General features: G+C 40.3%; 1 protein-coding gene across 8 annotated transcripts in view; it reads left to right on the forward strand.

Annotated features, from left to right (window-relative positions):
• The window catches only part of ADAM22 (ADAM metallopeptidase domain 22), a 226012-nt gene that overhangs the window by 103363 nt on the left and 107095 nt on the right, over nt 1-15554 (forward strand). For all 8 annotated transcript variants that reach the window (XM_053672803.1, XM_053672805.1, XM_053672797.1 and 5 more), the window contains exon 4: nt 11935-12001. In XM_053672803.1, the coding sequence (XP_053528778.1) occupies nt 11935-12001 (67 nt within the window). The remainder of the gene's footprint in view (nt 1-11934; nt 12002-15554) is intronic.

A 15554-nucleotide genomic window follows, 5' to 3' on the forward strand; every position in this document is an offset into this window, starting at 1 on the left:
ACTGGCCTGCAACCCAGGCATGTGCCCTGACTGGGATTGAACCGCAATACTCTGCTTCACAGGCCCGTGCTCACGCCACTGAGCTACACCAGCCAGGGCGACAGGGAAATGGTATTAAGAGAATTCTTTTGTTTTTTTGGTAGATGGGAGAAATAACAGAGTTTATACAGTAATGGGAAAGATCTAATAGAAAGGGAGAATTTGAAGGAGCAGGAGAGGGAAGGATATCAGGTGCCATGCCCTTGAGTAGGCAAGAAAGATGAACTGTGGTACACAAATGCATGCATTAGCTTTGGATAGTTGCATGGACAACTAAGCCCTAATACAGGGAAGGCTGAGCTTTATGAGTGCAGATGCTGGTATGTGCAGAGATATGGTGGTGGAAGTCTGCATGTTATCTTTTGATTGCTTTTTTCTCAGTGATATAGGTAGGCAGTAAAGTCTTTTCAAAATAGATAAGGAGTAGTCGTTGAAGGTTTGAGGAGAGAGGGAGGAGTGAAATGGTCCTGATACACAGTTTGGGGAGTAAATGCCCTAGGAAAATGGAGTGTGTTTGCCAGGCAGCTTCAAGGGACCCCTGGAGGTTAGTGTTCATCATTGTAAAGTCAGCACAGTCAGCATGATGATGTGCTATTCTTCAGCTTTAGTCAGTTGGTAAACAGTTTATTTTAACCAGGATTGGGTTGGCTATGGAAGAACCACATATTAGTAAATGGGCAAGGAAAGTTGCAAGGCATGGAATATTAGGATTGAATTTAAGCTGAGCAAGGAAGGGAGTGAGACACAAGGGAGGTGAGGAACAGTGAAACTGTAGTAAGTTCAGCAGGTTATGGCTGTTAGTGGGGTCGGGGGACTGAAATGGGGTGTTGAAAAAGAAAACTAGAATGGGTGGAGATGGTCAGGGAATGAGAGGTTTGAAATTGAGATATGGTAGGTGAAAGGTGTGTGGGTAAGGGATAATGGAGAAGATCCTTACAGGAGATGAGATCAAGGAGCTGAGAAGCCAGAATTGGAAAGCTCACCTAAGTAGTTACCAAAATCACTATTATGATGATAGGAATAGTGTTGAAGAGCGTAATTGTAAACTGGAAGCTAAAATCTTCATGAAGTGAGGGGAAATGACCAGGAGTCAATAAATAACTACAAGGATCAGTGGTAGGTGGTATAAGTCTGGTGCTGTGAGATACAAAGTGGGGTGATACAAAGAGGGAGAATGGCGTGACAAATTCCACCCACCGCCCACCAGACTCGGTTAGTAAGGATGTGCAGCCCCTGCTTGAGGAGTTACAGGAGAATTATTTCCTGTAGCGGAGAGCTCAGTCTCAGAGTAAGATGGTAAGGGAAGTATTTATTCAAAACAGAGATAGGGGATTTTGCTAATGGTCATGCCTGTGCTCCAGAGGCCGTCCTCCAAGGGTATCTGGAGGTGCAGAGTGGTGGGAATGGTGGCACAGAGCCATGTGGAGATTAGAGCTGGAGATGAGGGATGCTGGGTAACAGACACAACTAGCATAACGGGTATGTTAGGTTAATCTTGATTCTAAAGCAGATCTGCATGATGAGGCTGTGCATGTTGATGGTAGGTAGGTGTTCTCTTGCCAGGAACAAACAGAATTTGGGACCCCCACTTGCCATCCAGCTTATGGGGTCCATAGGAGGGGTTAGGGAGCAGTATTTCTCCAAGCACCGGGCTCTTCTTGACTTCTGATGAGGGAGTCTGGCCAAGGGATATGGCCTCACTTCCAGAATATGGATGTGGAGGAGAAGGAGACAAAGAAGGCAGAGATACTTACTAGGCAGATGGCAATAGAGAGAGAATTTGAGGCTAGTTCTGACTTGCTGGGTCTAATTTCCAAGTAATTAAGATGATAAAAATTAAAATCTTTAATTAATATGAATGCTTTATATGAACTACATCTAAGAATTACAACTTTTATTTAATTCTTTTTGCAACTTTTAAAAATACCAAAATCTCCCATTTCTAGGGTGCTTACAAGAAATCTAAGTACATTTTGTAGTAAGTCTGGCAATTTTCTTCCTAAATATTAGTCTCTGATTTGGTTGTGATGGAGAGGAACATATGTGTCCCTCTGTTGATCATGTGCCATAAGATTCACCAGGGACTCGTTTTAATTGCTTTGCTGTAATGTGTTTGCTAGTGTATTTGGCCTTCAATGTGGTAATGAGTCACAATGATCAGAATGTACCAACACAGCTTGATATTAATAGAATCTGACCAGAATATTTGTAGACTTAATCTGATTATAATTCTATGTCTTGGTAGCATTTGTTTTTTTTTTTGAATGTTGGAATAAACCTAGGAGATTCTGATTTGGTAGGTGTGGGGGTGCCCAGGCATTTAAAAAAGAATTCTGTGATTTTGCTGCAAAGCCAGACTTGAAAACCTTTGCCGTAGTGGGAATAAGGATTCCATAAATAAGAGCTAATTTAATGATAGTGTCCATCTCAGCTCTCGCCTAAACACATTTACTCCAAGTGCCCTAGTCCTGACAAACACACCGAAAGCTCCCTGAAAATTCTCATGAGATTATGACTTCCTCAGTGGCACATAACTAAAATAGCTTCACCCTTAGGTGTAAGGGTATACAGAAAATACCTTGTATATGCCTAAGCAGGAAGGGAATTTTCATGCTTACAAATTGAAAATTAATAAAATGAAACTTTCATCCAAAAGGCAGATATTGGATACACTTTTAATTCACTTTTAGTTTAAACAAAATAAGAATTTTAAATACTAGGTTATAGACAGTAGTTCTGACACAAAGCAAAGCTAAAGAATAGATAATTCATTCTCAGTGGTCCGAAGGTCTGGGACATTTATCCATTTTCTGTAGTGAGGATTCTCAGCAAAGACATTAATTTGCCAAAAGGATTTGGAAGGTTCATGCTCGGCTAGCTAGAGTAAGGAAACAAAAGAGAGAGAGAACGTGAAAAGGGGGGAGGATGCATGGAATGGAGAGAATACAGAGTGTTTTCTTTTTAAAACTTTCTAAGCATATAATTTCTTATTCCTCTTAAATAGAATAATAAAATTTGGCTTCCCAAATCTTCCATTTTCCCAGTTCTGTTCTTTGAAAAAGCTTTTCATAGCACAGATACCTAATGAAATCTCTTAATTTTTTACTTTGATCCATGAGGCCCAATCAAATAGACATGAAACAGATTAATGGGAGAAAATAACCAAATTTAATACATACACATACACATGTATGGGAACCTTGCATACGCGAGAGAGTCCAAGATCCCACATGAATGAGAGGTCAGAGACAGGAAGGGAAAGCGGGTACCTAAGATAATCTGAGCCAGGGATGAGGTAGGGTGCCTTGGGGCTTCCAAGGGTCATTGCCAATGAGAAGAAGAGGTGTATAGTAAACAGAAGTTTGTCCTGTCCTGTAGAAAGGTCAAAAGAGGTTATCTCTGATAATCTCTTATTATGGGCAAGGGCCCTGATTCTAATTTTTCTGAGTAGTTAAGGCAGGAGTAGAAGTGTCTCTTTAGCTCAAAACAATCTGCATAACCCAGAGGTGCATCTTGGGGTGACTTGTTCTGAACCTTCACACATCAGTCATGTTATTGGAAGTTGGGGCCAGCATAGGCTGGGAATTAAACTGGGGCTGTCAGCAAGGGACTTCAGGCTCTTCTACAAGGGCCATGTTACGTGCTGCTTGCACTGCCCCACAGCGTGGTGGCTGGACTCAGAGTTCCACATGCCTGAAAGTGGAAGCATCACTCCCACCCCATGATATTTGCCACAGGACCAGCTCAGATTCAAGGAGAGGAGAGATGGCCCCTGCTTTGTCATGAGAGGAGTGACAAAAAATTTATAGTTGTCTTTAATGATTTTATTTCCTTACTTTTAGAGAGAGGGGGAGTGAGGGGGAGAGAGAGGAAGAGAGAGAGAGAGAGACAGACAGATTGGTTGCCTCTCGCACACCCCAACTGGGGACCTGGCCTACAACCCAGCCCTGTTACCTGACCGGGAATCAAACTCTCAGTCTTGTGCTTTGTGGGATGATGCCCAACCAGTCAGGGTTATAGTTAACTTTAATCAACCACAGCTTAGCCTTTGACCAACAATTATTTATATTTCTCACATATGCAAAATTAACTAAATTCCTCCAGACTCTTAAAAAAAATCTTATTCCGTTATAGTATCAGGCTCAAACTCAAGGTTCAAGTTCTCATTCTCTGAAGCAGGTCCTGTTGTGATTAAGGCTTCTTAGATGAGGTGACTCATGGATAGACCCTTGAATGAAAAAGACCAGTTCTCTATTTCACACACACTCAAGGTATAATGGGGAAAGAATGACTGTAGCAGGTACTCCTGTTTTAAAAGGCGGGAAACAAGAGGTACCTAACTATCACTGGTCCATTAAAGTTCCCATATTCAGCCACCAGGTCCTTGTGTTTGGGGAAAATGGAATGTATTATGATTAAGGTTCTGTTCTTCTTCCTTGGGGTGGTTGGCCTGTGCTTCTCTGAATCACTGTTTCCTCTCCATAAATGGCCCAGGCCTTGTCTAAGTATTTTTCTAGGTCTGCTTCCTGACCGTGTAAAACATTTAAACTAATTGTCCATATTGATCCAAACTGGTGGTGATTCCATTGGTGGGTTTTCTTTGAATCCCATTGGGATTTTTACCCCATTAGATAAAACTACACACACAAATCTTTTTGAGACAGGCCCCTCTCTGCTCGGAACTGTGAGTTAAGAGGCTAGAGGGCAATGCCCTTAAGATTCTTAGAAGATTTTTTGTTTCATTGAGAATTTCTATAAGTTATACCTTAAAGGTTCCTAGGAACTCCTTGGTGTCCTTGAGGATCTAGTGGGCAGGCCCTCCAAAATCTTAGACACTCTTTTATGTAGATAATACAGTCTAGGAAAAACAGCCTTAAGTCTTTCTGAGGTCTTAATAAAGGATCTTACGATCATAACCTTGATTTGATCTAGACCTCGAGGTCACATTTTACTGATAGCATCTTGGACTAGATTTTTGCTCAGAAGCTATTTCTTTGAAAATCTATTGCTGGTCCAGGTTGCTTTTTTCATCTGTTCCTTTCTTACGCATTTTTCGTGGGAATACTATACATGATGTGTCCTCAGGGCATCCCTTTGGGGGGGCGAATGATTTTGGTTTCTTCCTTTATTGGTGATGATAAAACAGTTCACCCTTTGGTGAAGGGAATGTCCCCCAGTTTTCTTCACTGCTTTTACTAGGATACATTTTTTGTGTGTTTACTTATTTATGTTTATTTGTTCTAGCATACATTTTGAATGTAAGAGTTGAGTGTTGGTGTGCGGCCAGGAGAGTTATCATTAGACATTGTATGCGAGATGCAGTTGCCTGCCAATGTCCTCCCAGAGGCTGACTCAGAAACTGGGGTGCTGGGGGAGTGGAGAGACTTTCTGCTTGCAGTTTATCAGTGAACATGGAAGTGAGGTCATCAGCAAGGAGTGATAAGGAGGGAATGAATGCTTTAAAAATTTGAGGGGAAAGTTTGGAGAAAGGTCTTCTCAGAGTAAATTGACCTGGAAAATACAGTGGACTCCTGCGCCGTGCTGTGCTAAGGGGGCCACTTGATGATAATCATGGCCGTAAATTCTCCGGGTGACCGCTCAGGAGGTCCTGCTTCTTTGTCAGACTTTGATCAGTGGGAGAGTTACGTTTTATCACTGTGGAGGTCTGGCCAGGTGAGCATGGTGGAGGCGGGGGAGTGGGAAGGAAGTTTAGAGTCCGTGCAAGGGAGCGATGAGTCATGGAGTATAAACTAGATTAGGTGGACAGGGGAAAAGTGGTAGGTAGGGTCAATGGCTTAACAGTTCCCAGACAGTTACAGTGAGAGTTGTAGAGAAAGCTGAATAGGAGATGGCGTATAGGGAGGGTAACGCTTAAAATAAGGGTTTGGGAAGCATTTCATGTGTGTTCCGGTTTAATGCCATACCAATTTACGAAGACATTTTAATCTCCAAGTTATACATGGGAGGATTATTTTCATAAAGATCAAATAACTTGACCAAGGCCACAGAGCTAGTAAATGGCAGAGATTAGATATGAAGTATAAATATTTGTTTTTGTTTTTAAACTCTAAAACCTTTGTACTGGACCAGCTGCCTCTGATATATAGGACAGTTGCCTGCTTGATGAAAGATAATCATTGGCATGGCTGAACATGTGTACACTGTTTTGCTTGTTCCAGGCTTATTCTGGCATGCAAATGAACAAAAAAGCTTAAAAATACATTTCTAATTTTAAAAACATCTCTACTTTTTTTTAGAAAAGGAGTGGCCTTTAGCATTTTTTGTTTGGATTTTTTTGGAGGGGAGCCTTTAGTATTTGATTGAAAATAATTGTCACTTTTATCTTTCAAAATTTTCAAAGACGCATCCACACCTGTTCTAAGCTGTGAACATGAAGTGAATTCTACCTGATTAACGCAGTGTAAAATAAAATTTCGTATATGTTAAGGAGATCCTCCATTTTTCTACACTTAAACTTATTGAAGCAGATGCCTGCATAATAGTAAACAATGATGAACTAAGACAAAGAACTTAGGAAATTTGATTATCTCTACTTTTGTAGGCTTCAAGAAGATTTATTTAAATTCTAAGTTTATGGTAGTAGGGATTTTGTGCTTCAGGAAAGGAAAAAGTGACATTTTAAATAGGTTTTTTAAAAAGCCTAATAATTGAAATAACAATACTTAACAGACTTCTACAATAATGCAAACAAACCAGCCAAATTGCATGGGCTGTTTTGGTTTAAATTACATGGTTTAAATTATTATTTCTGGGAGCCCTTCCCAGAAATATTTGTAGGTATAGAGGCTTGATTGAAATAGCTGCATAATTCCTTAGCAGAGGTTTTTTTTTTTAATGCTGTAATTACATCCTTGTGGTGACTCATATTCTCTTAATTCCTAGATTTTATAATTCAAAGGAAAATATTTCTGTAAAATTTGAAAACCTGGAAGACTCAAAAGTTGTTTTTCAAAAATAGAAAAATAAGAATAATAGTAATTATTATTATTATTATTGTTATTACTGTTGCTGCTACTACAATTGTATCTCTGTTGATGTAAGAAATGTCCAAACCAGTAGAGAATTTTTATATGATTATTTGAACCAAAACGGAAGGCATTTGCCAGGAAGCAAGGTCGTAAATGCTCCAGAGAATGACAGTTTTGCAATTTTTTTTTATGCATTTGCAATTAAAGAGGGGATGGAAGGAAGATTACAAGAGGAGGGGAGAAAGCAAAGTAGGGATTAGCTGACTGGATAGTTAAGACTGTGTGTTCTCTTGAGGATGGTTACATCTCAGAGGGAAGGATCTGAAAGGAAGCATTTCAGTGGGGTGTTAACCTCGATGCACAGAAGCAATGGACAGGGTTTTGAGCCTTTTGCTAATGGAGTTACATGCCTGGGTGTGACCTACCCACCAAGACCTACCTGGTTAGGAATTCATGATCAGCTTACCCTGTGAGGTTATTTTCCACAGAACCCCCTTTTTATTCACACTCCTTTAAGGAATATTTTATATAGGTGCTTTCTTTTTTCTTTTTTTTATTGTCATCTTTTCCATTGCTCTTTATTCTCCCTATACACTTTTCCACCTCCACCTTCCCCCTCCTCACCACTGCTACAAGGATACTGTTGTCGTTGTCCACGAGTTCCCTTTTTTTTCTTTCTGCTCAATCCCTTCCCTCCCCCACCCCTGCCACCAGAGCTTTCTGTAGGTGCTTTCACTCCCGCTAGCTCACTCATGCTAGATTTCACTCATGCTAGCTCCGACAGTGGGGATTTACTCATGTGGCATTGATGCAGAAAGGATCCCAGAGCTGGTTAACACCAGGGGTGGGCTGTTCTGGATCCAGGGACCTAAGCAGCAGAGATTTGGGGCATTCACTTTGCTATTCACCACTGGCACAGCTCAGTTTTGCCCAAGTGTCTGCTTATTTTTTGTTCTTCTCTTTGCTTCATCAGCTGAATAATATTTTTCTGAATTTACTAGATCAGATTCCCAAGAGGGAACCTGGCTGGCTCTGCTGATAAACACTGCCTTTGTATGGTAATTTTTCTCCCCCACTCCTGGGGAAGTTGTTTGAGACTGAAAGCAAGGTTTGGGGGAGAGTCTTTTGCATGTATCTGGCTGGTATCGCTCCTGTTTGGGATGGGGCCTTGGAGAATGGGGTGGGATGTGGATGGTGGAGCCATGACTAGTTTTGCTTGAGGCAGGGGCTCACCATGCAGCATCACTGTTTTGTTAGAAGCCTGTGGAAATATGTGAACTCCTATGTGATATCTCTGACATACTTGGGATCAAAAAAAGAGAGACAACTGCGAGTTGGCTGTACAACAATTATTCTCTCCATCGCTCTCATTCCCCCAATATTGTTCAACTCTCTCTGAGTAGTTATGATGTTCACTGGGAGGCCCCAGAGGGGAAATATGCAGATTGTTCAAAGACAGATGTCTTTGTCAAAGGATTGCTTTTGGCGTGGCAAAGAAAAGTAATTCAGGCAAAACATACTAAAGAAGATGAATGCCAGAAGTTTTTTGTGAAATGCTTGCTGACTCTTTTAAAGAAACACAAGGCTTTTTTTTTTACCTTGGCATATTTTTATCTGAATGAGATGCTTAGAATTGCAGCAGCCATGTTAGGGTCCTCATAGGAGCCTTATAAAATAATGGGTCACCCACCATGCTGATGGTAGAGGAGAAAGATGAACACACTCATGGTCTCACTAATGGTGCTAAGCCACTGCATGCCCCAATCCAGGAACTGCCCTGACATTGGGCAGGACATTACTTTGATGCAATGGCTTAATGCAAATGCAATGTATCTGTGTAGCCTAGAAATACGCTATTAGGTAAGCTATTCTAGAAGTAAGGGAATACAAAGCCCACACAAACCAAATTAAAATCCTCAACTCACAAGCTTTGCTAAATCAATTCCAAGCACATGGTGAGAAGCAAGAGGAAAGAAATGAGTAGGTCAGCACACTTAGCATAGGGTGCAAGTGGGGTGGGAGGACCACACCAGCTCATCCTGGGTACACAGTGTTCATATGTCCTGCTTTTCTCTCTGCTGCCTCTACCTTCCCTGCTGATACCGTGCTTTTTCAAGGACCGGTATTGAGATTTGGGCAAGCCCCACAGATGGAAGCTGGCCAAGCTAGTGACACCCACTTGCTGTATCTGAGATGCACGGGACAAGAATGCCTCGTCAGGAGCTGTGTAGCTTGCCAATTCACTTGATGAGCAATCATGAATTCTGTTTGTGACTTTGGAGCAGAGAAAACGTGGGGCACAAATCGGTGTGGGCAGCGGTTCTAAGGGTGATTTTGCCACCCCCTACCACGTACATTTGGCAATATCTGTATACATTTTTGATTGTCATGACTGGAGAGTGTGTGTGTGTGAAAGAGAGAGAGGGATGTTGCTAAACTTGCTACAATGCACAAGGTGCTCCCAAGACAAAGAATAACCTGGCTTATAATATCGGTAATGTGGAAGTTGAGGAACTCTGGATGTCACAAATTGTTGTTGGATTTACATACAGTTCAATTTTCTGGCAGTGATGGTTACTTTTTGTATTTAAATTTGTCCTTTTTTTGGTTGTGCGAGGAGGTGAAGTGTATCTACCTACACCTCCATCTTGGCCAGAAAACTTGTATCTTTCCCTTAAAGTGTAACACATACATGATTTTCTTACTAACACTATGTACACCTAAGGCATTTTGCCCCTATCTAACAGACTCTTGCTTATTAGCTACTTATCTGTATTTAAAACATACTAATTTTTGCTGTATTTTATAAACTTCCAATTTGTTCATTTAACAGAGTTGAAGATTCACAAAAGCAAATCTACATACATCACACCTGTCCTGAAAATTCTAACAAGAAATAAGATAAATGTCCTGACTGCCTGAGTCACTTCTAGTTGTGTTTTCTGCAGCTTGCAGCTTAGAGCATCCTTGCTGCTTCCCCCGTATAAAGTCAGTGGGAAAGTGTATTCCAAAGACAAATGAGACAAGGACTTAGACTATAATTATAGGTTTCCCAAATGGTAATGTAAGCATCAGATACTGTAGGAGCTGATTATGGTGCCTCTGGTAATGCAACTCTGGTTTGATCATTCTGTTTACATTTCAAGCAGTTCTAAGTATGATGCTTATCACGGCAGGGCTCTGAACTCAGAAATTCACTTTTAAAAAATAATTGAACAATTTTGGCTCGGTGACCTTCAGAACACTGTGAAAAAGATTTTCTTAGCTGGTCGAATGTCTGTTCATAGAGTCGTAGGTCGGTGCCACCAGGAATCCTTAGTTTGGGGGGTGGTGAAGGGAACTTTACTCAGTTTTGAAACAGCAGGGCTCTGGAACAGCAGGGTTGTGAGGTGGGCTCTGGGGTGAGGCAGCCCTCAGGCAAGGACCCTCTTGGGCTAGATGCTTCTGCTCTGCCTTGCTTGTTCATTCTGGTCTGGCAAGAAGTCTTTGGGGGTCTCATCTTAGGTGTTTCAATTCCAGCCAGAGAAACACAGTTTTCAGTCTTCGGTGTAAAGGGAAAGTGTGCTCCCTGAACCAGAGGAGAGCTGACTTAAATAAGGTCAAGTCCCCACCCCAGTGCTTGGTTGGTCCATCCTCATGCCAATGAGCACTCTAAATCCTTGCAGTGTGATTGTTCCAAAAGGCACCGTCCTGATTGGTCAGAATGGAGCCACACTGATAGGTCAGTGAGGATGCTAATGGGGTCAGTGAAGATGTACTGTTCCCATTGGACTGGGAAAGCCTCAGTCTTATTGGTTGAAATAGGATTCCATAAACTGCTTTATAAGGGCTGGCTCAGATGGCAGAAACCCAGTGCCGGCTTTACCCTGAAGTGCAGTTTGCATGAGGGCCCTCTGTTTAGAAATGGCTGCTGGGCTCAGTTTTAAAATTTAAGGCCAGTGAGCCAAGGAGCCTTAGTTGGTATCTTCGTTCTCAGGATCCACAGAAATTTATAGCTTCATGTATTATTTTTATTAATGTTAATTTTATTTATATTTTAGTGCTTTAAATATAAAGACTTCAAGGTTTTTTATGGAAACTGTCTTGAGGCAGACACCTCTATTAAAGGGGAAATTTTTCACATGCATGTAATTAATGAGAAATATATTTAAGATGATGTAAGTAATTTAAAATTCTATAAGGAGGTTGTTGTTTAGTAGAGATTTTAAAAGAGAATTATTTTAAATTGCTGAAAGTATATATTTTTTCATTTCTTTCATTTTTCTTTGCCCTTCCCCTTTTATTTTTGTGGTAGAAGCCCATGTTTTATTAGATAAAATGTCACAGAACACATAAAAAATGGTGAGCAATGGTAGCAAGTTAAAACTATTGTATAAAAAGCTGAACTAACAAAGGGGAGAATATGATGTCTTTAAACAGGGTGTGCTTATGGCAGCTTCCTACAACTCTTGAGCAAGATCTGTGCAGTCAGCTCTGCTAAGCAGTGGGGGACAGGAGGGTTAGTCAGCTGACCCTTTAGCACACAGATGGCAAACACAAGGCCAGCAGGCCAGTCGGCCCTCCACCTTGTTTCCACCCAGGGCAACTCGGAGCTCTCATTTAGCTGTTAAGGAGTAGTGACGTTTATACAATCCAAAAATTATTTCAGCTCTTTGAAGGTAACTGTGAGGCTGATGTGGCCCCTGGTGAAAATGAGTTAGACAACCCTGTTTTAGAAGTATCAGGCTGTGTGTATGTGTGTGTGTGTGAGAGAGAGAGACACCTATAAAGGTTTGTTTTTGCTTCAAAATTAAAGAATTTTGTTCTGAAGTTAAAGACTCATTAAAGCTGGTATGCGTAAGCTTTATTTTCAGATGCTTTCCATTTTTAAGTCCTTTCTGAATCATGCTTTCTTTTGTTGTTGCAGCGATTTGCTCTCCTCTGAGTACATAGAGAGGCACATTGAACATGGAGGGAAGACTGTGGAAGTTAAAGTAAGTGAAATATTTCTCCCTGGGGGAGATTTTTCAGAATCTTTTAAATACTGATTATGATTTTAACTTTTATTGATACTTCTAAGGTACAGTATTAGGGTTTTTGTATTAAAGAATTCATCAAGAAAGTGTATTCCCCATGGTGTGTAAAAAAACATAAAACCTTTAGTTATCAAGAAAAATAATTCTTAGTGTACTGTAGGAGTCACTGGAGGTGTGTTTTATAGAATTAATATTGCTGCACATGGTTCTTTTTTCAATTTTGTCATAGAAAATAATCTCTAAAATTTGTTTCTAAGGTTAGCACTGAGAACCAAGGGGTGAAATCTTGCACCCAGGGCAGGTGCATAGCTTTTTATTTAGTAGAGAATGTCTTCCCCTGGTAAAAGTATAAATTTATTAGATCTACTGGGAACTCCCAGGGAGTTTTAAATCCCTAGAGACAGAAATGTGAAGATCCTAGTTCTCGTCAGGTAAGTTCTGAAAAGACTTCACACAAAGAAAATCCTTCTCCAACTACAGGCATAAGAATGTGTGCAGCCCTGGCCGGTGGTTCAGTCGGTTGGAGCATCGGCCCAAAAGGCTGCAGGTTCCACACTGGTGGGGCCACTTACGGGAGGCAACTGATTGATGTCGATCCCTCCCCACCCTCCTCTCCTCTCTCTTTCAAAAATCAATAAGCATATTCTTGAGAGAGTATTAAAAAAAACAAAGAATGTATGTACTTTTTCCCTATCTGCTGATGATATAATCTTAGGGCATAGAGACCAAACTCTACCAAAGGGCTACTTTAGGCCCAATGTTTAGTGAGTGCATTTTAGCTGATTGTTTATTTTCTTCTGAACAGTGTTCAGACTATCTATTCTGCCTTGTTGGAATTATATTGACATTTATATAAATTTGCTTTCTTTTTCTGATTATACATTTGATACATGCTCATTTTAGAAAACTTGTAATTAGAGATAAATATCAAAAAAATAAAAACATCACCCTTAAACTCTGAGAGATACAATTTTTTTCATTTTGGTATATTTCTTCATAGCACTGTTTTGTCCTATGTACATGCTTACATTTTTTTTTTACATAGCTGTTATATCCCATATATACAACATCGTAGCTTACTTTAAAAAAGTAAACACTATATCCTACTGTAAACATTTCCCCAAGTTATTTTCTCTCAAAGTCTGTCTTCACTGCTTTTCTTTTTTTTTAATTTAAGAAGCATTTTCTCAGATTCACTGCTTTTCAATTTAAATATGTTACTGTCATAAAGCTTCTTATTCAAATTAAACTCTAGGTAAGTAAGTAACTAAAATAAATTACATTGTCTTATTCAAGTGACAACATGAAACAAAGTGAGTTTTTCAATGATATGTAACTAAAGAAAGGAAAACCTTTTATTATGGAAAAAGTCAAACATACACAGAAGTGAAAGGAATACTGTAATGAGCTTCCACATGCCCATTATCCAGCTTCCACAGTTATAAACATCTTGACAATCTTTTCTATCTCTACTTGCATGTGTGTGTAGTATTTAAAAGCAGATTCCCCCCCCCTACCCCACCCCAAAAAGCAAAATACAGACACTGGGACATTTTTCCAGTAAATACCTTTTTATACATCTATACAATGCTAACTGATAAAGACTTAAAACAAAATCTGTTAATTTTTAAATAAATGACCTAGATATGATAATTGTGCCAGTTTCTCCAGACAGTTCTTCTGAATTGAAAATGAATGAATTGGATGGTCGGTTGATTTATATCACTGCCTCACTGTACAAAGAATGTCAGGACTCTTCTACTTATGACGTGGGAGAATGGAGCCGTGTTGCTTCTGGTCAAAAAATAATTACCTAGATTTAGAGTCTCTGGGCTCCTTTTATTTTTATCCCTGTTTATTTAGCGTCGCTTCTCAATTTTGTAGGGTGCTTTTCTGAATGCAGAGTATACCTTATTTCTTGTTAAACTGAAGCTGAGAGGAGACAGGCAGTTCAGTATCTATTTCTGTTTCTGTCTGTCTGTCCGGGGGACGATGAAGAGCGCGTGGAGCATGGAGGGCAGATCCAGCTGACAGCGATCTGCGGTCTCTGCAGTAATATCCCTTTTCAGGAAAATTGGACTTAGTCAGCAGAATGTACTCCACTCTGAGATCACCGGGCTCCATGGGTACAGGCAACATCCAGAGCACTGACCTTACTGAACAATCATTGATCTTGCAGCCTGGGAATTGCAATTTTTTGGTTGATGGTTTGCCTAACCCCCAACCCTATCAAACCAGGGAAATGATAAATCCAAAGTTCATTCAGACCTCTGGGCCAGAGGAAATTACTTTGTTTAAGAAAACCACTTTGATCTCACCCACCACCTCCATTTGTTTCTAGTTCATTTAAAAAATGAACTGGAGAATCTAACTTAAAATTCTCCTCTGGCTTTTTTTCCCAGGAACCACAATGGAAGTGCTGAGTCTTGCCCATCCATTCAGTCAGTACCCAGTTACTTTCCGGCTGCTTCCTTGTGTCTCGCCCTCTGTGCTTAGCTGTCCGGGGTGTTTCTTTTTGCATGGAATCTATTAGTTCTCCTTTCTTCACTAATGACTCACAATTTGCTTAAGCTTTTCTTTTCACTATATAGTATGAGTCAAAACAATTGTAAAATTGTAGCTTAAAAAAAAACTTTTCTTTTTCCTTTTCTGTCAGTTTGCTAGGGCTGCCATATCAAAGGACCACAGACAATGTGGCTTAAACAACAGAAATTTATTGTCTCACAGTTCTGAAGGCTAGAAACGCAGGATCAAAGTGGCAGCAAGGCTGGTGTCTTCTGAGGCCTTTCTCATTGGCTGTCTTCCCCCTGTGTTTTCACACGGACTTCCCTGTCTGTTCTGTGCCCTAATTTCTTCGTCCTAGAAAGATACTAGTTAGATTGGGTTAAGATCTACCCAGATGACCTCACTGTAACTTACTCACTTCTTTAAAAACTCTGTACAAATATGTACAGTTTGATGTACTGGAGGTTAGGGTGTCCACATAGGAATTTTAGGGGAACACAGTTCAGCCAGTACCAGCTTCCCTAAGAGCCTGTGAATTTTTAAATTGGCTTTTCCCCTAGGACTGATGTAAATGATAGAAGCCAAACTCTGTGTGAAAGAACGTTTTTGGTCAGTCGGCACAGGGTCATATTGATCTGAGAATGCAAAATTAAAATCAATGTCATTATCAAATCAGATTTAAACCGTGGCTAGAAATCAGTCTAGTAAATGTCTCTGCTCACAGGTTACGGAATCTTCATTTCTGAAAATTCAGGTGCAATGCATTTGATTTAAAGCGTGAGTGTGAATGTGAGAAAAGGAATACATTTGCATAAAAAATACACAGTAGCTGCACTGGTGACTCTTGTAGATTGTAGTTTTATTTTTGAAATCTTTTCACTGTAAAATACATCACTGTCACAGAAATTACTAAAGGCAAACACCCTAGAGCCCTATCCAGTTAGAATCTGAGCTTGGTCAGTAAGTAGTTCAGGTGCTGCTTCTTAAACCCAAGCCCCTCCCTCCT

Source organism: Artibeus jamaicensis, unplaced genomic scaffold (genome assembly GCF_021234435.1).
Source record: "Artibeus jamaicensis isolate MK-2021 breed Jamaican fruit bat unplaced genomic scaffold, CSHL_Jam_final contig_787, whole genome shotgun sequence".
NCBI lineage: Eukaryota > Metazoa > Chordata > Mammalia > Chiroptera > Phyllostomidae > Artibeus > Artibeus jamaicensis.